Raw genomic sequence first — 24,775 nt, 5'->3', positions numbered from 1 at the left:
TTAGTTTTTTTTTAAATTAATATCGATAAAAAATTATTTGCTGAGTATAAAAGCTTGAAAATTGCATACAAGATCCCTAACATATGCTTATAATAGCAGTTGTAAAAAATATTTAATAATCTATAATATGTCCTAGATGACCTAGACCAGTGTTTCTCAACCTTTTTTAAGTTACCGCCCCCTTGAGTGTCAAAAATTTTTTTAACGGCCCCTACAATGTGAGAATTCTATAATAAGGGTTAGGTTAAGGGTATTTGGAAAATTTAAAAGAAAAAATTGAAATTATCTAATAACTCATGTTTTTATTTATTTTTTATATTTGATATAATTTTTATTTATAGTTCTGGTATTATGGTAATTAATTTAAAAAAATAAATATTGATAAATAAATAAATAAAAATTAAATTAATTATTTAAAAAAATATAAATATAAATACATTTTTTAGTTTCTTTAAAAATATATTGCTAGGCTCAATGAGATGGTTGAACTTGGTGGTTTTTAGCAAGTTTTTTTATATTAGGTTCGATGTTTGTTAACTTAAGTCGTAAATCTCCTCTTGTCACGATAACCAGTCGATTTCTCTTTTTTGTAATCAAATCTGTTACAGTGCTGAACCCTCGCTCGACGAGGTATGAGGAAGGAAAGGCTATTAAAATTTTTTTAACGAGAGTCCACAGTCCAGGATAATTATGAATTATGCATAGATTGAGTAGTGACTGATAGTTATTATATGGATTATCAAGTATGAATTATTTTTAGGTCACACCGACACCATCTACCATCTAGGTCCTAGACCGTCTCCGCTCAGAACCGTTTTTCGTATACAATGATATAATATCATTGGATTCAAATTTAATTCCATTCATCATAGTAACTCACTTGTAACCTACTGTACAGCAGAGCGATAACCACTTTCCCGCTTTTTTTTTAAAATGAATTTCAATATTAGAATTTTATTTTTTGAATAATCCGTTGGTAAGATATAGCCTCTCAAAGTTAGATTTTTTTGGATATACTATTGTATTTTTTATATGTTAAGACCAGTAGCTATTATATTTTGTCCAGGTTAAAAGATAACCATATAGTATAGGTACCTATATAGTAGATGTTTATTTTCATATACTAATACTAACGAAAAGACGTTATGTCCTATATTATTGTTATAATTGTTTATAAGCAGATTACTCTGATTCAATGATTCAAAGATTATTGATTTGTATGATTGACCAAAAATTCATAAGGACAAGATGTATAAACAAACACAAAAAGCTTCTCCTATATCGTATTTCGAATTGGCTATATCTCAAAATCAATTGAATCGAAATTTTTAAATCTATAACAGCATATATTATGTAATATATAATATACTCATTTCTTTTTTAAATATTTTTCTTATAATTGTATAATTATTTCATTGCATAGTCTTAATTTTAAAATATGAGGAAATATTTTTTTTACAACATACCGGGGTGTTGTATGTGCCAACTATCTTAGTGCACACACACACATCATAATAATTAAATAAATTAAATTTTGAAAACAAAGGCAATATCGATTTCATAATAATAGGCCAACGACACAAATTAATTGAGGCAGCACATTTTACCTATAAATACATTTAAGAACATAACCACGGTAGACGAATATAGTACCAGTTTTCTGGTACTATACGTATGATTGTGGTGTTTCTTTAAGACCCGAATTTTTGTGTTACCTATTGTTTTAAATAATAAATATATATTCTAATAGTGTAAATAAATTAATCGTCATTTTTATCGAGTTTACTATCCGAGAGGCAGGTATACGACACTTCAAAGTATAAATAGTAATTATTTATGTTCATAAATTCAAAATATGACTTCAAGATTTAAATCTCAAACCAGTGTCTTTATTTTTATTTTCTGAAGGATTTGTTCATAATACTCGTATATCAATCAGCATGTTATTTAAAATTAAGTTTTTTTAATTATAGCTCAGTACCTACTTTTAAAAATAATTATTAAAATATACTTTGAATTTAAATCAAAGTGTTGATAACTCTGAATTTTATTTGTTTTACTTTGAAATATAATTAATTTTGTATACCTGTTATCACAGTATACTACTAATTATAGGTATTAATTGATAATTGGGAAATACAAACATTAAATAGCATTCAGTTTTTGAAAGGCTTGTGGATCAACTTTATCATATTGGACATTGAAATAGACAATTTAATCATTCATTATTTAGTTTAACTTAAAGTCAACATAACTGAATTAAAATTAAAGATACATTTTTAATTTCACGTCAAGAAAATATGTCATTGTCGTGTTTTAAGTATAAATAGAGGTACCATAAACTATCGTATTATTCTGTACTTTTAATTTGAAAGAAAATCAATATTTCATCTTACTCGTAGCTATAAAAATATGATCAAAAATTATTTGGATAGTTTCGTATAAATATTGTTTAATTCTATGCGGTCAAACTTGTTATTTGTTAAAATATTTATATACTATTATAAAATACACGGATAATTATTAAGTGATTGGTAAGGTAACCTATACTATTATAGTATTATATTATATAATATATACCTAGGTATAGTACAGCGACAGCCGTTGCAGTTCATACAGATAACAATAATTGTGGTATTATTATTTTTGACGACATTTCTATAGGTACCTAAAAAAATATCAAATATTTACCATTTTTATTATTTTATTTGTATAACATTTTTCTTTATCATTTCGAATACACTATCATGCTGCAATTTCTAGTACATATTTTAATGGCATATTGTTAAATTAAAACCTTTCCGATTAATAAAAGCTGGTGCGTTGGTGTGCGTGCTTGCGCAAACCAATAAATCAGACACGTGGCACTGATGAATAGATTTTCTGGACGATTATTAAAAAATAAAACGCCACCACCGCTGACTGTACACCCTCTCTCGCGTAGGGGTAATGTGTAGTTCCATACAACCGTCGTTTATCACAATATTTATGAGCTTCGGATAGGATATTCGAGATAAACCTATCGTATGACGTCCGAAGCCGGAGACACGCAGTCGACGACGTGAAATTCCATTATTGAATGACAACCAACTAAATTATGTCCGGCCAAAAACCAAAAAACAAATGATAAATACACGATAAATACAGTATAAAAAAAGGAACATATGAAAATCGTCGGGCGAGGTTCTGCAGGTATGTGGTGGCAACAGTATCTATAACATCATCGCACGTTATGCAAAAGATAGGTACGTATTCTTCGATAGAACATTTAAAATTTCCGGATTCATGTTTTCAACATACTACCAAAAACACCAACACTATCTCGATCGACAAGACGAATAACAAAAACCAACAAACACTTTTCCGGCAGCAAACGGCACATAATAATAATAATGTTAATTTATGGTATCATATGTTCATATATAATGACGGTCTCCCACCTCCACTCAATCACTCTCTCTCACACACATGTGTTGTGGTCCGATGAAAAAACTTCAACTTAGATAGTTCTAAGCGATAATAATAATAAAAATAATAATAATAAAAAAAAAAAAGTTGATAATAATTTTTAAGCATGCGACCACAATAAGACATCAACATATATATATATATATATATAGTTGGCGCTGATTTTAGTTTCTGTTTTGTATAATACATCAAAATTGCTTGTAAAATTAACTGTTTTTATATTTTTATCTTTCGGTAACGATATGAAAAATACTTATTACTTGTTTTATGCTTTTCACTAAACAGACGTGTTTCCCAAGTGTATTTTTGATAAAATTAAGTCCACAGAGTGAAAATCCAATTTTTCCAATTACACCTTGTACGTTATTATTTAATTCATTAATTGATTCGACATTCTAAATGCTATATCTGCAAAGTTATAAACTTACAATAAATATATCTAACGTGAATAAACAAAGAATATATTATTTGTTAGTGAAGGTCTGTTTGGTTTTCTAAGAAGATGTCATCGTAATTTTAACCTGAGTTTAGGTGTGTTTTTCCGATTTTGTAATGGAAAACTCTTTCGGTTTTATATAGATTATTGCTTAAGATTTTTTTATCTATTAACTTCTTCTTCTTCTATTTTAGTTTCAGTCAATCAAGACCATACCTCTTATATAAACAAACTGCCATCTATCTCTATCTTCTGCTAGATCCCGCTAATGTCTGTTCAGTTGCACTGTTTTAGTATCTTTTTTAACACAGTCTTCCCATATTAAGCGTGGTCTTCCAAGAGGTCGTATCCTTGCTGGATTTTATTCTATTACTTTTTTATCACGGAACTATCGGTTAACTAACCATGGTAACAGATAGAGAAATCTCATGGTAAAGTGCAGTGGCTTGTTTCACATAAAACAAAAGACTTTGAGCGTTATTCTCGATTAAAATTTAATACGCATTGCAAACTAACCGCCAAACATATTCAGCGTTTCAAATATAGTGACATAGTTTGGATTATTGATGATTTATTTTACTGTTGTTTTCCGAAATAATCAAATTATTCCGATGCAAGAGTACCTAATCTAACTGTGGCCTAAGCATGAGATTGATATAATTTAATTTGTCTCTGTATTGTGTACCCAAAATTAATGATTAGATATGAATTTATATTTCATATAAATATCATATTTGTATTTGGTTATTGTCAACGTTCGTATTATGATTAGTAAACTTTCTAAAATGACTTGTATATTATAATTGAAATACATTTTTTTTTTTTTTATGGACAGAAATAAAAGTAGTATTTTCGGACATTATGTATAAGAAAATTATTTTGAATAACAAACCATGTTTAACCGTGATTAGAAACTTCCGATAAACTAAATATCCGTGATTAGACAAAAGAATAAAAGATATTTTAGACACGTAAAAACCATATATATTAAAGCTGATAATATATGTGTATATATTATATATGAGAGGTTGTTAGATAAATAAGTTTTTTCCACACTAATGTTATTTAGGACTTGATAGTATTAAACTAACATTTTAATTATTTTTTCGTGGCGAAATTAAAAGTTAGTTTGAAACTGAGATTATTCCACAGATTAAACTTTTAACCACTAAAATCGTTAAATCTTGCATATTAATAAATTTAAGTTTGTAAAGTCGTAATAAAAACAATTAATAATTCATTGTATTAAAACACAAATAAATAAATATACCATTGAATCGTGGATAAAATATTGAATCATTTTAAATATTTGTGGAAAATTCGTATTAACTTACTACTAATTATTTATAATTGTATAAAATGTTGATGAATTCTTTCTATATGAAAAATAATAATAATGGATTAAAATCTAAATTGCTTAGTATTCTAATTTTGCTTTCCTATGAACGAATTGAAAGAAAACTATTTAGCTTATACGATTAAAATAACTTGTTCTCATTTATTTTAAATAATGTAACATGAATGAATATTTTGAATTAAATAAGTATTCTCAAGTTTTTTAAAACTTGAAGATGTTTTCAAAGCTCATATACCTATATATTTTTTCGAGCTATACTGGTAAGTAGATGTATCCCCATTTTTTATTTGTTTTTTGTACAATGCCATTTTGTACACTAATATATTATTGCTTTAAATTTTTAAAAATTCTTTTTTTTATTATTTCAACTGTTTGATTTTGATATAGAATAACTTGGCATTTTATATAAAAATACTCTAAATATGTATTCAGTTTCAGTTATTACATTTTTAAACTACATTAGTCACCGCTTATCGGACTCATGGTTAATTGACTCATTCGCCTATTAGACTCAAAACGGCTGGTCCCGATTCGCACATATTATACTAACACACAGCAAAAAATTCGTCTATTCAACTCACACACCGCGGTTAATAGGGTCATTTGAAAATTAGATAAATATAGAAAATATATACTGCTATGTACTGCAGACGTCCCGCTAAGACTACTAAATACGCATTTGCACGTAGATGTACGTGAGTGTCCCTGCGGCATATGATTTAACCACCGATCACATTGTGTCAAACTTCGATAGCCGGTGCGAGTAGAATATCAAAATAAGAGAAACTCATTGTACGAAATTATCGTGTTGGCAGGAAATCATTTAGATACCTAATTAGGGCATCGGTTTATTGAGATTACGCGTGTGTCAGGAGTAGCAGGATGTGAACAGAACGGCCACACGAGCGTTGGATGCTACGGTATCCAGTGATATGCGCATACGCATTTGCACGATTAGACAATGGACACATACTTTTTCTTATCGATAGGAGAGGAAATGCGGAGGTTAGGACTATATAGGAGAGCCCCGAATAGACCAAAAGCAGACGTGAGCCACCAGTCAGTGCAAGCACCTTCACGCCAGACACCATTCTAAATTAATTAATCATTTGAACTTAGAATATTTTTAATTAAATCATTCGTGTTCAGTAATAGTGTTTTATTCACATCGCAATCAAATAAATTATAATAATTAATCACAAATCAAGTTGTTATACTTATTTCCTTTAATCCATCTACCTCAACACCAGTCGTTCGTCATCCTGTATGCTGGGACGCTACAGTACATACATTGAATAAACGTGTTATAAATAAGTCGGTACCTTTTATCTATTTTATGATTATGAAATTGTCCGAAGAAGGGAAAATCCAATCAACATCAGATGGATTTTTATCAAAAAATTAATTAATTTTATTAATTATGTATGTATTTTATTTATTTGATTTGATTTTTAGTTGCGTATAGCTAGATTTTTATTTTTATACATACTTTGAATCTCAATACATATTTTTAGTCTAGAGAGAAATATGGAACTTGCCGTTGTTAATGATTATAAAAATAGATTTGTTGGTGTTCGCAAATGCGATCAACTTTTAAAGTGGCGCTGCTCTTCTGACAAAAATTGCACTACGTTTATTTTTTCAAATTCAGAAAAAAAATAGTTCTCGACTCAAAAGGTATACATGTCATCCGGCTGACACTCCTAATAAAATATAAAAACAAGTACTCAGAGAAAACTGTAAGCGACCAGCAGAGGAATCAGTTTTCAGTAAACCTATCAAAATTATTCGTACAGAATTACTCCAAACTCCAGAATCATCGGCAATTAGACACCAGAACATTAAATCCATTAGTAAACCAATGTATGAACAACGAAGAAAAAAATTTCCTGTACTTCCAACATCATTAGATAACGCTTTACAACAACTGAGGATTTTAAAAACTGATAAATGTTTCACGTATAAAAATCAACAATTTATCTATGCTTCGGCAGATATAAATTTTATTTGTCTTACAACTGTTCAAAATATTAACTTCTTGACTCAATTTTGTTCAGAGTTATTTTGTGATGGAACATTTGACTATTCACCTAAGTCCACCTGTTTTTACAGCTGTATACAATACATAGTTATAGAAATGGACTTTATTTACCACTAATATATTTTTTTTTTTAAGACAAAACTCTAAATACCTACTTACGTTGATTTATGGAATTATTTTCGACAACTTTGCACAGAAATCAGCGATAAATTATTAAATATAAAAATAATACACCGGGACTTTGAAATTAGTGCACATAAGGCAGTCCTATCTGTTTTCCCGAATTTAAAAATAATGGCTTGCAGATTTCACTTAGGACAATTTTGGTGGAGTAAGGGTTAGTAACAATATTAATGTATACATTTTATAAATTTATTTAATTATTTTATAAACATTTTCTTTTTAGATTCAAAGTGAATCTGGTTTAAGAGAAGCATATATGGATTCAAATGATGAATTTGGAAAGTGGTTGAAGCAATTTTTTGCTTTACCTTTCCTTGCATGTCATGAAGTAAATGAAGCATTCACCGAACTTATAAGTATTTGCCCCAACGATTCTGCAGGATATTATTTGTTCTCAGACTATATTTTGATGAATTACATATTTACATTAAAGATCAATGCTTATTTCCGCCAGAATTGTGGGCAGAAAAGCCTTCAATGAGTCCAAAGTAAAATTAATTTTTTGAAATGAAAATAAAAGTAAATCATTATTTTATTAAAATAGTTACTTATACTTTTATAGAACAACTAATGGTTCTGAAAGCTTATATAACACATATAACGGCCAATTTTATCACCCTCATCTACATATTTATTTAGTTATAAAAGTATTGATGGAATTTCAGTCAGAAACCGAAACTAAAATAACTTTATATTATGATTCGAAAATATTGAATGCGAAAGAAAAAGAACGTATGGAATTCACCATAGATGCATACAATAAGTATGAAACAAATCAAATTGATATCATCATTTTTTATCACAAGTTGGTCCTCGATATCAAGAAAAAAAATTGTAATTAACTAGGTACTTATTTAAATTATTATTTATTTTAACTAATTTTACTATTATTATTCAAAATATATTTGACTATTAATTATTATTCGCGATTATTATTCACAATACATTTGTTATACATTTTTAATTAACTAGGTACTTGTTTAAATTATTATTTATCTATTATTTATTTTAACTAATTTGACTATTTTTGTATAATTTATATCTATAACTATTTGAAGGTATTGAAATAACTCATTAAAATTGTTATTTTGAGAATCCAGGTTATTCAATTTAACATGTTTGGAGGATTAAAATGAATACAAGTTAATTTAATTTAATTAATTTACTCTGAAAATAAATGTCAATGAAAGTTGTTGCGACTAGCCATCTAGTTGATTTGAGTTTTATGGTTTGAAGTTATTTTTACTAATTACGTATATTAATATTATTATTATATTATATTATTTTAATACCTTTATATTTTCAATCAATATCATAAACCCGTCAACAATTATGTCAAATAATATAGCCATCTTTTCAGTTTTCACTTAGTGTCTTAGCTCTTATTGTACAGTTATTATTGTGTAGTTGTGCATTTTATATTACTCATTAGTGAATTACCTGCATACATTTTTTTTATAATATCTTATAATCACATGGTAAATTGTTGATATTTCTCTATTTAGAAAACAGTGTTTCCACTAGAGATACAAACTACCAAGTTAGGTAGTGGCTCAGTAGGTTTAGCGTTAGGTTAGGAAACACTAGGAAATTTCCGAGTAAAGTTCGAATCCTCCACAGACACCAATATTTTTTACTTTAAATGTGTAAAACAAAAGTGATTATAACTCCTTAAATAGTTGAGATAACAATATTAATTATGTAGTTATACTGATACTTTTTATGAAGTAAATTAGAACTGAAACTCGAGTTGTATTAACTAACCAGATAGTTGAATTAATATAGAGTGATGTAGTTGTAACGATATTTTTTATGAAATTCATTTAAAATACAACTTTAAATTGTATTAACTAAAATAGATAGGTTAAACCAAGTGACTATTATTAACTACATAGCGTAGTCAAATCAATTCTGTTTCATCCTTAAGCGAAATCTAACGCTCGAATGTGCACGGGATTAACTTATTTGGTGATCAAAACAACTCCACAGTTTTATGTGTGAAGAAATAAATATAAAAATGTCGTAAAAAAATGTAGGATATTCTATTTTAAAAATAATCTCTCTTTGAAAACTTCGTTGTCTATTACTACTGTATTATAGCGATTGAATTCAGTTCCTTCAACATCGACACGGGTGTAGCTGATGAAAATATTTTAAAAACTTTGAACCGACTACCGACATCGGACATAAATACATAATACACGTCGTTTGCAGGTCGGTATTGTGCGTTTTTACTTTAAACATTATTTATCCAACCGCCGATTCGACTATAGCAAGCATAATATATACCTTACGTATAGAAAGAACGATCTGCTTAATTCTATCTGTTAGCGACGACACTCTTACCTGTGGCCAGTTGAGCGTGGTGAAATTGGCATACAGCGTCGGCTTCAAACCATGTAACTCTGTCTTTAAAATGTCGATAGAAAACAGGAAATTCGTTTTTTGGCAATAGCCAAGAACTGCTGATATTCACCTGTAATAAAAGTCAGTTTTGGTTAGTCTGGTAGAAACAAAAAAAATTGCAATATAATAAAATAATATAATATTAGTAGATTGTTTACACATAAAATTAATGACAATATAATATAACTATAATGGGAGGTGTCTAATATCTAGGTACGAATAATATATGATTTACAATGAAGAAATAACAATTTTTAGTTCAATTAATCAGATAGACGGTTACCAATCTTAATGACGAAACTAATTTTCTCGACTGGCTAACCGATTACAAATGTGTATAAAAACAATTTAATTATATTAGCCTTACGCGATGACTTTCACTGGCGTTTATAAAGAAATTATAATATAAAGTAAAATTTAAGCACGATTTTAATTGAAAATTAAAATATGTTTAAAACTAATTTCAATATTTTACAGATTATCTTATTTTCACAATTTTTGTTATGTATAGGTAATAGGTATTTACAATTTATGTTACACTGGCAATTTATTTACAAAAATAAACTTTTCGACGAGAATGGATATTACTGTGTTTCTAATGAAATTTTATTCTTAAAATAATTTTCAAAAAAAAAAAATATGCCAGATTTTAGATTATTGATGAATTTAGCACGTCGTGTTTATTTTAAATTTTTTTGCGGAAAAAAATTATTTTAAACAAATGTAACTTATTATAATCGTTTAAATTACCTAGTGTAAGTAACTATCAACATTTAAAAGTTGATAATTACTTACATCATGATCTAAGAATAATATTGAGTAGGTACTTTAAAGTGAGTGTCTTATTTCCTCTAAAACTCATTCAATGGATGTGTTTTTACATAAAGTTCTTTTACGATGTTTCATCAATAAGAAATGAACATTAAGACATTTCATGAGACTACAATGATACGGAAATTGGATAGTAGTAGTATAATACACTTTATAATTCCAAGGTATTTAAATAACTGTCAAGCTAACAACGAAATGGGGTTCGTTATTATTAATATCCTACGTACCTATTATAACTATGTAATTGACAGCTTTTTACCATACATTTTATATGAATTACTTAGTTTAGACGCATTAAACGTGGTTATTTATTTCGGAATAAATGTTTTGATGAGAATAAAACGATTATAAAAGATTTAAGGGGAAAAAATACCCTCGTTTTATTATTTTAGTCAAATACTTGGGGATCGTATTTTACCTAAACGATCACATAATATTTTGAGATTTAGAAGAAATAATCTGGTTTTGCAATATACGTTATTTTTCCATACAATTCTGGTTATAAACTAAATTGTTTACTATTTACTCTCTTGCATTTTCTTTTTATAATGTATAATTATCACGCAATATAATGATAAAAAAATTTGACCAAGTAAAAAATACTCATATTTTAATTCCTAGTTTCACCATTTTAACAAATAAGACAAAAAAGGGGGATGTCTACATTTCCAAACTAAAATGATAATAGTTATTGACATGAAACGAACTTGTGGTCATTATATAATATCAAGATACGTCTCAAGTAAATATTGTGGCGCCAAAGGTCTATCATAATAAGCGAAATGGCTGATGAGTAAACCTCCAAAACTATATCTATGTATAATAACATTATCTAGATAATAACGCGTTTTACTTGTGCTAATATGATATTATTATTAACAGTAATAATATTATAATACAAACAATATTTTCGTTGTGCATTTCCAGGCCGTGGTGAATAGCGTATTATGGTGGATGGGGCGTAACTTAATTTAAGAGGTTGTGTATATTAAAGACAATTTTTCAGGCCCCACACCCGGAACAGCTGGAACTCATAACGCCCTTAAAAATCATAAAAGTAAGTGGTAAATGGGTATCGCTCTGCTGTACATTAGGAGGTGGGATGGACCTCTGACTAGGGTAGGTTAAATTTGAATGCAATGATGGTATCATTGTATACGAAGAACGATTCTGAACGGAGACGGTTTATCTGTCTAGGATATATTATAGATTATTAAAAAATTTCAAATCTTAGATTTAAAAAGAAATTTTTTATGAATTTCTAGCTTAAAATGATTTGCGAATTTTCGTGATTTTCATGTATGTTGTCAAAATTAAAATTTGAATGCTTGCAAAAAAAAATTGTGGTTATATATTTATTTTTATTTTTCAACTGCTATTGTAAAAATATGAAAGGAGCCTTGTATTAAATTTTCAAATCTTAGATTTAAAAAGAAAAACTTTTATGAATTTCTATCTAAGATAATTTGAACATTGCCGTAATTTTTAAGTATTAAGTCAATAATTATGTATTAACTCCAAATGCTAATAAAAAAAAATTATGCATATGTATTCTCATAATTTTTTTATCACCATAGGAATAACTTATGAGAAACTTTGTATTAAATTTTCAAGTATTTTAATAATCAACATTTTTGAAAATTAAACTGTATATAACATTAACATAAACATTTGGTGAAAATTTCAAGTATTTACTGTGATTAATTTTTGAATTACAACCATATAAAAAAATCGATTTGGTCGAAAACTGGTTTTGCGTAAATATTCCCGTTTTTCTGTCATTTTTTTTTTTGTTTTTCTCGATTTTTTGAAAGCTGTTGGAAAATGTTTACTTTTGACCTTTATAAAGCACCAAGGATATTCACTTTTACATCGGAAACCACCCCCAAAGTTTGAAATTGAAGCATTATTTCGTCTAGTTATGTTGTACACAGACACACAAAAAAAAAACACACATCATTGTTAAATCAATACATTCATCACTTCGTTCAGAATCTAAAATCCTACACCCAAAAAATCTCATATACAAACCTAATTAACTGAAACTTGAATAACATAGGTTTATCCTGGTTAAACTGAAATCCGACTGTGCTTTTATTTTACAAATTTCAAGTGGTCATTTTGCCTATGTCATTTTGTATGAATTTCCGCTGGTAGTTCGATTTTGTACTTAATTAGTTACTTGACGATAATAAATTATTGCTAGGAATAATTCAACAATAAATTGGTGTTAATTATTATTAATAAATGAATATTATTCATTTATTAGTATCGATGCATTTGAAAATTAAGCACTATTCTTTGTTTTATTTCGTACTTACTGCTGCAGATAATGCACAGTAATTTGTTAATTTGTTTATCTGGCTCAAGCTTAAAATTACTTAAAAAGAAATTATAATTTTATCGTTTGATTCTGAATGCATAAATGAACGAAATGCCTTACAATAAAATAAATCCAATGCCAACTACGATATAAGCCTTCCAAAGCTGTAGTACAAATATAGTATTGTTGAGGTACAATATATTAATAAATTGTTTTTGTGAAAACATTTCACATGAAAAACAACCAGCCTATAAATTCTAGATAATAGAAATACATTCATAGTAGAAATATGAAACGCATAACATGATAAGAAAAAAAATTATTTTCCGAACTATACCTAGTGTTTTAGTTATGTTTGTTTGTTATTATTGGCTTATGTTACATGAATTGATCGGTCTTCTGAGATATGAATAGCTAAAATACTATGAAATAATATTAATGGATTAAAAAAAACCCCGTTTTTAATGAGTCGTAAATTACTAAATAACATATCGAATGGGCTGATCTCCAGCATAGAAAAAACAATAATAGCTTTTTCCAAATTAAAAATTTTAATATCTTGCCATCTCCTAACGATTCGATATCGCATTTAAGTATATTTTGTACCTATAGTTGATCCCCCTGATATTAAATTGTGCATCGGACGTTGTCGTAGATTTATTGCAAAACGGAGCATCGAAATTTAATGAGATGTTATTTGACAAATGTCGAATTTAATTCGTCTAGTCTGAGTCTTGTCACACCAAAGAAATATTGTTATTATTATTATTACATAGCCGGCTTAATACATAATTTAAATAGGATATGCCAGAGTACTGTGTTTTAATTACACGCCGTTACCAGTTACCACGTTAATTATTTGAATTCCATTGGAATTATCGTTCTTAATTTGCGCTCAGTTGATCTCATTATGCATACCAATGATTCATATGCGACCATTATTATATTCTTAACCATGTTATTATATCATGAAAGAGCTATGCTTAAAATAACATTTATACGCTTGTACGCGCAAAGTAATAAGAGTTTATATTTTTGTGAATATTTTGAATTTTTTTTTCATTTGGCCTAAAAAACTTAGATATTTCGAGAACGATTTTATATTTTTGGTGTTTTGTCTATTTTTAATTTATACATTTGTCTTGATAAACATTTTTGTAAGCTCTGTTCCTTCGTTTAGATTAAGAAAAGCATGTACATATTTTGTAGTACAACAAACTCAGAGTTAAATGCAATCATATTATTGTACATACGATTTGTTATAACCGTAAACAATAAACATGTAGTATTGTGTAATTTATGGCTGTCCCTTGAGGAATATTAAAAATATTACATAACAATAGTGTTGTATGTTGTAAACACGGCGGGCGTTCCGGGTAGGCAATATCGGTACATTGCTGTTGATAGTCGACGTTACCAAATTATATTATGATAGCCAGATATTCATATTTTTTTAACTAGACACGTACGTTATAGTTAATGTTTTTCTGTGCATAGTTTAGGAAAAATTGTTTTCGTCGTTTCTATTAAACGCAGAGACAATTTTTTTGCCCTTCTTGAGCAAAACACCCTTTTTGGGTTAAAGACGAAAAAGTTTAAAGTTGACATTTTCATTTTTGAATACTTCTTTGTCTTTAGTTATGCCTAACCTAACCTATGGTGTCTGGTAATTATTAAGCTACCGTGGTTATTTCAGAATTTTTGCCTGGTGCTCAAAATAAGTGCTAATAATGCATGTCTATATTATATTCTACCATCCCAGAATGCCGAGACACCATTTCAGAAGACGGTTTTATTGTTTTTTTAACCCTATCTTTCAAGTTATGGTGAGCTTAATTCGATTTATTTTCACGCCCATGCGTAATATTCGAACGTAGGTATTTATCGGGTCGTGAGCATGATACAACCAGAGATTGTCGGTCGAATATGTATAGATTATACATGGTAGATATTATGCGGTATCGGTTTAAATGTAATTTGTGTTACCCACCTCAAAGTTTAACAGGAGAAAAGTTAAATAACTAGAATCTGCTCACCTCTATAATTGAACTTGCGGTCCCTAGTTGTTCATAAACATCCGATTTTAAATTGCTAATACAGTTATACATAATATTATCTATATCTATTACCTAACCTAACCTATATAATACCTATCTAACCTATTTATACCGATCTTCACTTGGATTTTTACATTGAGGATGGAATATTTACTATAAAGGCGTATAATAGGCGCTTGAAATAGCTCTATGGCACATCTATGGCACGTTATAACTAAATTACGCTGTTACACTTTTTTAATGATCCAATCAAATATTCCGTACACACAGTATATAATCGATTATTAGTCGATATAGTAGATTACTAGAATAACACTCTTCATTCTACGGGATATGAAAATTATTTTTAGACTATACGCTAAATTTCCTAAAACAGAGTAAATTGACCTCTTATAAGAATTAAAGGTAACATTATTATCTAGGTTTTCACAAAGGCTTTTTATTATATTTCAATTTTGAAGCGAGTTATGAGTATTTTAAGATATACAAGCAATTCACAGTTTTAAAAATACTCATAAGTTGCTTCAAAATTGAAATCTAATAAAAAGCCTCAGTGAAAATCTAGATAATAATGTTACCTTTAATTCTTATAAGAGGTCAATTTACTCTAAGTTGTAAACTAACGGAGCTAAATTGGAACTGCTGAGCATAAAATTTGCCATGTTACGCACTTGAAAGACGAAGACAACACATGCGGGTATGGCGTCCTCTTATGTATAAGTTATTAAATATAGAGCACTTTTAGGTTTCTAAAAATAATTTTAGAACACCTAATTAACCCGTTGTGTCCATATGTCTATTATAGGTACCAGTTAGTAGTTACAACTGTATATATTCATATTATAGCAATGATTCTATTAAAAGTAAAATCATACTATCCAATATTAAAATAATATCAAAAAATGAGTAACTAATATTGCCTATTATTGAATAATAGGTACGAAGATATATAAGTAATAAAGTAACCAAGTAGAGCGAGCCATCTTAAATTGTCTTATTCATAGTTATAAATTAACTATTTATTTAAAAAAATGTCATCTAATAAAGAATTTGTTTTTCATAAGTCATAATAAAAATAAATAGTTATCCTTATGATTCTATTATTGATAGTCTTCATCTTCATTTCAATGTTTAAAGTGACTTATCCTTTTACTCCATCCTATATGTGCAGGATGAGTTTGATGACGTCTGATTGTCTATGCACAGGGGCGGAGTGGGAAAAAAATTCAGGCCAGGAAAATTAATTTTCTCCAGGCCACTCAAAATTTTCAATTCCTGATTAAAAATTGTATTTTATCTAATTTTGTATGTAAATATATATAGGCAGACAAACAACAAATAGGTAGGTACTAAAATACAATATAACAGTGCATGTATTTTACAGATAAAACTATTAACAAAACTATAAAACCGAAATAAAAATACACAAACCAAAATAATAATAAATCATTATTGTTTTTATACCTATAATATGTTCTAATAAAATTAAAATAAATATATTAACTTACAAAGAATAAACTACTTTAGCTTCAGATATAATTATAATAATTGTTTTACTTATAACATTAACATTAACTTATAACATTACTCATAACATACCTACTTAATCAATGCTTACAATAATAATTTGTTTAATAATTTACTCTTTTCTCCAACAGAGTTTATTATTTCGTCATTGTTAAGTTCGACTAGTGTTTTTTTCTCGATTGCCATTAACATGAAATTTTCTAAGTGTTCGTTGCTCATCGTACTTCTTAATCGGTTTTTTATATACTTCAGTGTTGAAAATGATCTTTCACACGCAACTTGTGTTACGGGTAATGTCAGTAAGAATTGATATGCCAACATCAAAGTTGGATATGTGTTAGAAAATAAACTATATTTAATTAAGGCCTTGTAACAACAAAGAGGACAATTTTGACAACTTCTGCATGGCTTTATTTTACATGAATTTGAATCTTCTTTGTCATCAGAATTTTCACTATCTTCACAATATATCATATTATATTCGTCATTTACTGATTTTTTTAAAAATTCCCATGAGCTAGAAAAATGTAATAATTCTTCACATAAACTGCTTTTAATTTGTTCAACATCATTGTTACATTCAATAAATGGTTTAAGTTTCAAAGATAATGTAGATAATGCACCACTCGGCATTCCATTTTTGAATGATTCAAAATTGTTTGGCGATAATAGAGAAAGATCAAAGTATAATGTATTATTTTTAATAAACCTTGAAGTCATACTTCGTATAATAGCATCAAATACTTTATTATAAACTTCAACTTCAAATTTTTTTGCAGCATTAATTATTGGTTCATCTTCCGTTTCATAAGTAGACATCCTTTTCTTTCTTTGAATACGTTTATTTTCAAACTGATCTTGAATATCACACATTTCTAAATCTTTCTTATTTTTTTCATCTTCAGTATTTTCAATTTCTAAATCAATAATTCGTTGAGCCTTTTCTATAAACTTATCACATGTTATTTTTATATTTTCCATATCTCGTTGGAGTTTTTCTATTTGTTTTAAAGTGCCTTCGACCATTTGTTGACATTTTAATAAATCTAAGCCACTTGTTTGCAAGTATCTTGATAAGGGACCTGTTATAGAAAATATTTTCATAAACATATGTGCAATGAGGATATTTTCATACTTCAATAATGATGACAATAAACAGTTAGCTTTAGATCGAATATCGGGCTTAAAACCTTCATTATTAGATATTTTAGATAGACAAATAATCAACTCTGTATACAAAGCATCGTCAAATTTATCATAAGTACCAAAAATTCTGTTAAGGGCTGTTTGCTTTGCGGTCCATCTCGTTTCTCCGATGATTTGAAGACGTTTATTTCGAATATTATCGTGATGATTATTACTTATTGACTTCCAAATATTCATACGCTGGTATGATTCTTTAAAAAATACGGCACATGAATTAATGATAGAAAAGAACGTTGCTACTTTAACTGGGTTTTTTGTAGCGTCACATATTACCAGGTTTAAAACGTGGCTATAGCACCAAACATGAACTTGTTCGGGCGCTGTTTTGCTAAGCCAAGACGTAAAACCTTTATACATGCCTTGCATATTAGCTGCACCATCTGTAGCATTCCCAATACAACGAGTAATGTTTATGTCTAATGAAAATAATGCAGATTGTAATAACTTCATCATACCTTCCCCTGTAGAATCAGTACAGCACTTAACAGCGACTAATTTTTCATTTATTTCTCCATTTATTACGTACCTTAGTACAATTGAACACTGGTCTATCACCGAGATATCCTGGGTAGTATCAATCAAAACAGAAAACATATCTGATTGTTTTATTTGATTTGAAATAGTAGACTTTATTAATGAAGAGATTGATGTAACTACATTATCTATTGAATAGTGACTTAAAAGAGTAACAAAACTTCCACGCCCTTGAGATCCATGTTTATGCATTTTTTCGCTCGTATTTATAATTTTATTCAAATGTTCATTTAAAACAGCGTCATATTTACTTAATAATATAATCATTTCAAGGAAATTGCCATGATCTAAGATAGGGTCATTGAGTAAATAAGCAGCTTCATTATTTTTACCTCGTATACTTAAACCACGTTTTCCAATAACCTTGATAACTTCAATAATTCTCTCAAGTACTGCCCTATTTTTCTTAACTTCTTCTCTTTGTATTCTTTTTTGGTCAACTAATAATAAATTTTCAATATTTTTTTGTTGAACATGCATAAAATAAGCTTCAGAGCATTGCATATGACATTTACTTGCCTCGTGTTCTGAAATACGCTGGTAAACATGTTTCCAGTCACTCATACCATTAGTAAATGCATTACTGTCAGTCGAAAAAGCCAAACAAACGGAACAAAATATTTGTTTTGAATGCTCATTGTATGTACACCAATTCCTATTTAATTTGTTGTTACGAAAAAATACCTTTTTACTCGAAAATGGTAAAATTGAATCATCAGACGGTTGTACCGGATGAATTTGAAAAAAGTACTTTAAATTATGAGAATTTGGTTTCTTAAATTTGTTTAATTCTACGTTTTTTTCTGGATTGATAACCGGAGTGTCATGTTGAAGTTGCATTAGAGCAGAACTACTATTTTCGGAATTTAATATTTTTTCATCGTTAGTAAACTCGTTAATATCTGTTAAATAAAAAAAAGGGTGGTCAAGGGGTAAACTTTTTACTTTTTTTGTTATAACTTAAAATTTATTAAATAATTTATAACTTATATGGTACCTATATAAAAAAATAATTTTATTTGATAAGCTTACCTTGGGAAGTATGATCCGTTTCAAATGATAAATCATTATGATCAGAGATATTTTCCGAATCCGTTGAAAGTGTAACTGGATTTCTTTTACCAAAATATGAATCTAATCTCATACATTGTTTTCCACTTAACATCAATAACTTTTTACTTTTTTCCCTCTCTCTTTCAGCGCCACCTTTTCTTTTCTTATTATCGCTCATTTTGATGAGAAATATTTTAGGTTGAAATGAATATAATATTTAAAAACAAAACTTTTTAATACGTATGAAATATAAATGTAGTTACCACTCGCAACGTATTTTATCTAATGACAAAATAACGAAAAAATATAGTAATGTACATTTGATTCGATAGTATAGCGAGGCGATAAACCGATAAGATATTGTCGTAGACCACAGATATAATATAATATAGACATAATACTCCGTGTCGAAGACATAGAAGGCTACAGCGAAAGTTATAAAAATAGATAGTGTGAACTGAACTGAAGTGGGTATATACGTGCGTATATTAGATACGGTATACTTATAATTAAATTTGATTTCGTCTTCGTATATATATAGATAAATAAATTTTTTCATTACTCTACATTATTATTATCTATACTTTAGGTAAACGGGCCATTTGGCTTCCAGGCCACCGGGATTTTTCCCGGTATCCCGGTGGGCCACTCCGCCCCTGTCTATGCATATAATATTTATAATATATAATGTGGTTTTTATAAAAAATATCATTAATCATTACAGCACACGCTTCACGGTCAAAAAGACCGGGCTTTTAGAATTTTGTAAATTTGTTCAAAAATACGAAATATTAACCTAACTCAATCCAGATACCTTCTAATTAGGTGATAAACTATAATACTATAGTCTTTAGAATGGTTCAAAGTTCACTACCTATCAATATACGGTCTAAAAGACCGTGTGTGTGCTATAATGTGACATTAATACACAATTTAATTTTATGAAAACTCAAATATGGGTTTTTTTTTAAACTCTCTTATCGCCGATAAGACGTTATTTTCTATCGATAAAACGTAAATGAATATTTTATTTTCATTGTGACTGGCAAGATTGTTACTAGTTGACATTGGTTCGCCATACTGTGTGTAACTACGAGTATAATACACATACAGATAAAACATTGATAAATATAAGTATTATTACATTTTATTTTTACCAGGCAATTATTTGTTTTAGTCTCGCTATATTTTCAATATAGTTGTTTTACATTATATTATTTTTTCATTAGAATGGACAACGATCAAGTTCGTTTACTTATCAAAAATCTTGATAGTGAAAATGCTGAGTTTGATGAAATCGGTGGCTAGGTTTAATTCGTTTACATTATAAATCAATAAAATCATTTGACAATTTTTATGTATTTAAAACCAATAAAATAATAATTATTCAATTTATCGAATTTATCGAATTTTAATTGAAATATTTCAGTACACGGTCAAAAACACCGCGTGCGTGGAACCTCGTGAATATTTATAGTGCGTGTAATCTAGGGTTTTAAATTGTAAGAAATTTGTTAGTTTATACCAAACCTTATATGCTTTTGAATTGCGTAACAAAATATGTAATTCTAATATTTCACGTTTTTGAGAATAGTTATGTAGCTCCATGAAGAGTGTTTTTCAGAATAAAACAGGGTTTAATACATAATAGATTACAGAGAACTGTAATAGATACAATTTGATGACAATATTATAATATATTAAACATATTTTATTTATTATTAAAATATATAGGGTTCAAACGTATGACATATGTATTATTTTATATATAATTATATAAATAAACATAATATTAAACATTTTCAAACAGAAAAAAACCACTTAGCATAGCTTATATTTTGCATGTGAGCTTTGTAAATTCTATAAAGAAATATATCTATCATAGACTTCAGTAAACTGATGATATTTTTACTAAATCTTAACTATAAATAGTTTAAGTATCTAAATAATATTTCTATTCCAATTTTTCAATTTTCAATAAAAAAATGTTTGATAAATATATGTTAGATACCAGCAAAACTCAGTTTGTATACTCATCAGCTCTTCTTATATTAATATAATCTTAATATAATTCACTATAAATTAAACTGAAATAAATAAATACAAATATATAGCGTTTTTATATGAATCGTTGTTTAAATATTGACCAAGTACGTCGTGAATTGTAATGCCTCATTGGTAGGTAAATATGGACGTACACGAAGATTGAATTCATTCGGGCTTAAAAAATGTGCGGGTTTGTAACGGTTCAATTGTTACGAATATTTGAATCTGGTAACCAAAGTAAACACCAATCTTTTGAAAACGGTGAACCGTAAGCGTAAAAATATGAACGATTTCACAACGGTCCCTAATCGTTGACATCTTTACAAGGTGAATAATTTGATTATACGGCGACAAATTTCATAAGTATTTCGACGAGATGAAAAGTAGTTATGAGGAATTCTTTCAAATATTTGCATCGTTAACCATCATTTCAGAGGATTGGCGAGAATCCTTATTATTAATTTATACTAGGGTTTTAAACGTATATAAAAGTCATAAAATACAGTTTTAAGTGCTTAGTATCGCCCGAAACTAATCAGAATGACTAGGAAAATCCAACAAATAAATATAAGATTAAAACTTTAATTGCTCTTATCCGTAAACTGTAATATTGGAAACAATGAATGTCTGTAGAAGTATTCAAAATATTTAAATTAAAATTTACAGTGTATAATATTATGTACATATAGTGATTCGTTATTTCTTCAAGCATGCTCACACTCAATTTCTTCTAAAACAACACAGTAATTCAAAATCTAATTTAAGGACTATTATTCTCAGCATAACAAATTTAACTTCCAAAAAATTAACATTTGAATTTTAAAATAGGTTGGTAAATAAATATTTTCAAAACAAATATCCAATAAATAATTTTCAATAAAAAAGGGGGTTCTGATTATAAAAATAAAGTTTGTATCGGCATATAAACACGCGTTACGTAGTAAAAACAAATTCAAGAACTTTAAATTATTATTTAATACTCAACAATTTAAAAATTTGAAGAATTAGTGTGGAGGAGTACTATAATAATATTATTTAAGCATTCATACAGTTTCACACTTTGTTACTTAATTTATTTAATTTGATTATTACTAAATATTTATAACTAAATATATTAATGCAATATGAATAGTCACTTCATGTTTTATAAACATCTAGTTAAATGAATAATTCCAAGTATCGTGATATTTTAAAATATTTTTTCTATTTTTGGATATTACTCAAATATAAAATATTGTAGGTAAGTTTAATGCTTTATTATGTAATAAAATTGAATATTTTTATTAGTTACTTATTGATGACATACCTATATTTTGAGACAAATTGCGTTTTATTTCATAATAAAAGAATAAATACAGGCCAATGACTCAGTAGTTTATCTTTTGTATACAATTTCAGAATTTGCCTCCCTATGCATAATATAGTACTATTATATTGCAGATTATTATGCTATAGCTGGTTTATTGTATCAAATTGTATATTATACAGGGTGATTCTTTTATCATTGAACACTCATTATTTAAAAAAGTATTTACTTTTTTCAAAATATTTTTTTACATAGTTTCAAGTTGTTAAAAAACCAACGTTTTTATTAAAAAATTATATTTTTAAATATTTTTTATCCTTATCATTTTTTAAGTTTTTACTTTTTTGAATGACAACATAGAGTTTTAATATCGTATTCCAAAGCAGAATTAACCTAACCTATAAGTAAAGCACAATATTAATTACATAACAATCACGCATTGTTATCGCTTCATTTAGAGTTGCAACGTGGCCGGGGGACCTTGTTACGATATTAGTTGTCCAGGAAAGGTTTTCTATTCCTTATGGATAAGTTTTCCGTAGCTGGGGGTTAAAGCACTGTGTATGAGGTATTTTATCAATAATAAGAGACGTTTGATTTATAGATCCATATTAATTATTGTATTAAAAATAGATTTACATTTACTAATGTAGATGGCTGTTAATAAGTGTATTGGTGAGTTCGCTCCTGTTGATGGTGACGGCGAACTAACTGTTGTGTGTAATTTTAATAATAAGTAATTATGTGCATGAGTGTTGAGTGTGTATATTATGTATTAGTCAATCATATAGTGTGTGTTAAGTGTGGGTATAATATTTATATGTATATATATATAAGGTGTAACGAATGTTACAGTGTTTAAATATTTTGTTATGCAAGCTGGTTTTAAATTTACTAACCCTGCAGTTCCTATGATTAAATTATGCATTTATTTTAAATTATAATTTTGATTTGTAGCGTACACTATTAAAGTGCATGTTTATTAAATTAATTATCTAGATAGGTACTCAATAGAACATCTTTTTAAAAGAATAATTGAAGCGAAGAAAAAGCTTGTTGATTCTTATGTATAAAGACATTATTAACTTGTATACATTGTACATTAACTACCAAATGAATTTGAATAAAAATATGTTATTTCACATACACTGCCGAATTGATAAAATTATTTCGATGTTATATGCTTATTGAAAAGCTTGTATTTTACTAAATATAATTACTCTTCCACGAGCTAGATTCAACGATTTATTTACTTCGAAAATACATATTTACCTACCTACCGTACAGCAATGTCTCAGAGCGTCTTATATTATTGAATGTCACGAGTAACATATTGTCTACCTTTATATAATAATATAGAACCAAGGTATACAAGGTGACGTGGACGTGAACACAATACGAAATTCATATTACAACATATACGCCCACATTCCTGCGCCGTGTATTATCTATAGACGGTGACAGTTATTATTTATCGTTTGAATTATTGTGATTTCGTTTGCTCGTATTTGTAGTTTACGCATAATACTATATAATATATTATGAATTATATATCTGTAAGATATATATCCAATAATATCGCCGAGAATAACCTTATAATATGTGTACACGAAAAAAGTAGAATATTATACATAATTACATCATATCGATGTATTATTATTATTTTTTTTTTGTGTACCAATCATATGCAGTTGAACGGTTGTAATATCGACGTCGAGTATAGATAATATGCATCTGTGCTAGCCAGAGTATTAGAAATAACAGTACACGTGGGGTAGCCAGTGTATAAATATTATATATTTTATAACATAGGTATAGAAAACCACCCCATTGAGAGATTTATAGAAGAGGTACAAGTTTTGAATAAATGGTTTAAATTTTGGTTGTTGGTGTGAGTTGTGGGGATTGTTAACAAGTTTGAGTACACAAAACTTTAAAAGAACATACAAGTTTAGGAAATAATAAAAACAAATGCTAAATAATATTGTGTAAAATCCTCGT

General features: G+C 28.0%; 2 protein-coding genes across 2 annotated transcripts in view; both read right to left on the bottom strand.

Moving 5' to 3' along the window:
- The window catches only part of LOC107164530 (uncharacterized), a 319,058-nt gene that overhangs the window by 102,687 nt on the left and 191,596 nt on the right, over positions 1–24,775 (bottom strand). Inside the window, exon 2 of the mRNA XM_089229966.1 lies at positions 9,832–9,961. Within this exon, the coding sequence (XP_089086092.1) occupies positions 9,832–9,961 (130 nt within the window). The remainder of the gene's footprint in view (positions 1–9,831; positions 9,962–24,775) is intronic.
- LOC149054481 (zinc finger MYM-type protein 1-like) lies at positions 16,312–20,074 on the bottom strand. Its single transcript, XM_089230097.1, has 2 exons — positions 19,402–20,074; positions 16,312–19,271 (listed from the first exon to the last, which is right to left on the bottom strand). Exons 1-2 carry the CDS (start codon positions 19,598–19,600, stop codon positions 16,717–16,719), a joined length of 2,754 nt encoding a protein of 917 aa, XP_089086223.1. The 5' UTR covers positions 19,601–20,074; the 3' UTR covers positions 16,312–16,716.

Source organism: Diuraphis noxia, unplaced genomic scaffold (genome assembly GCF_037042655.1).
Source record: "Diuraphis noxia isolate RWA-SAM2 unplaced genomic scaffold, SU_Dnox_SAM2 contig0006, whole genome shotgun sequence".
NCBI lineage: Eukaryota > Metazoa > Arthropoda > Insecta > Hemiptera > Aphididae > Diuraphis > Diuraphis noxia.
The sequence above is the reverse complement of the archived record's forward strand: the minus strand, read 5'-3'. Positions and strand labels throughout refer to the sequence as shown.

Coding starts and splice junctions, on each gene's coding strand:
- LOC149054481 (XM_089230097.1), bottom strand. CDS start 19,600: ATGAGCGATAATAAGAAAAGAAAAGGTGGCGCTGAAAGAGAGAGGGAA. Junction 19,272..19,401: donor AACGGATCATACTTCCCAAG/GTAAGCTTATCA, acceptor TTTATTTAACAG/ATATTAACGAGTTTACTAAC.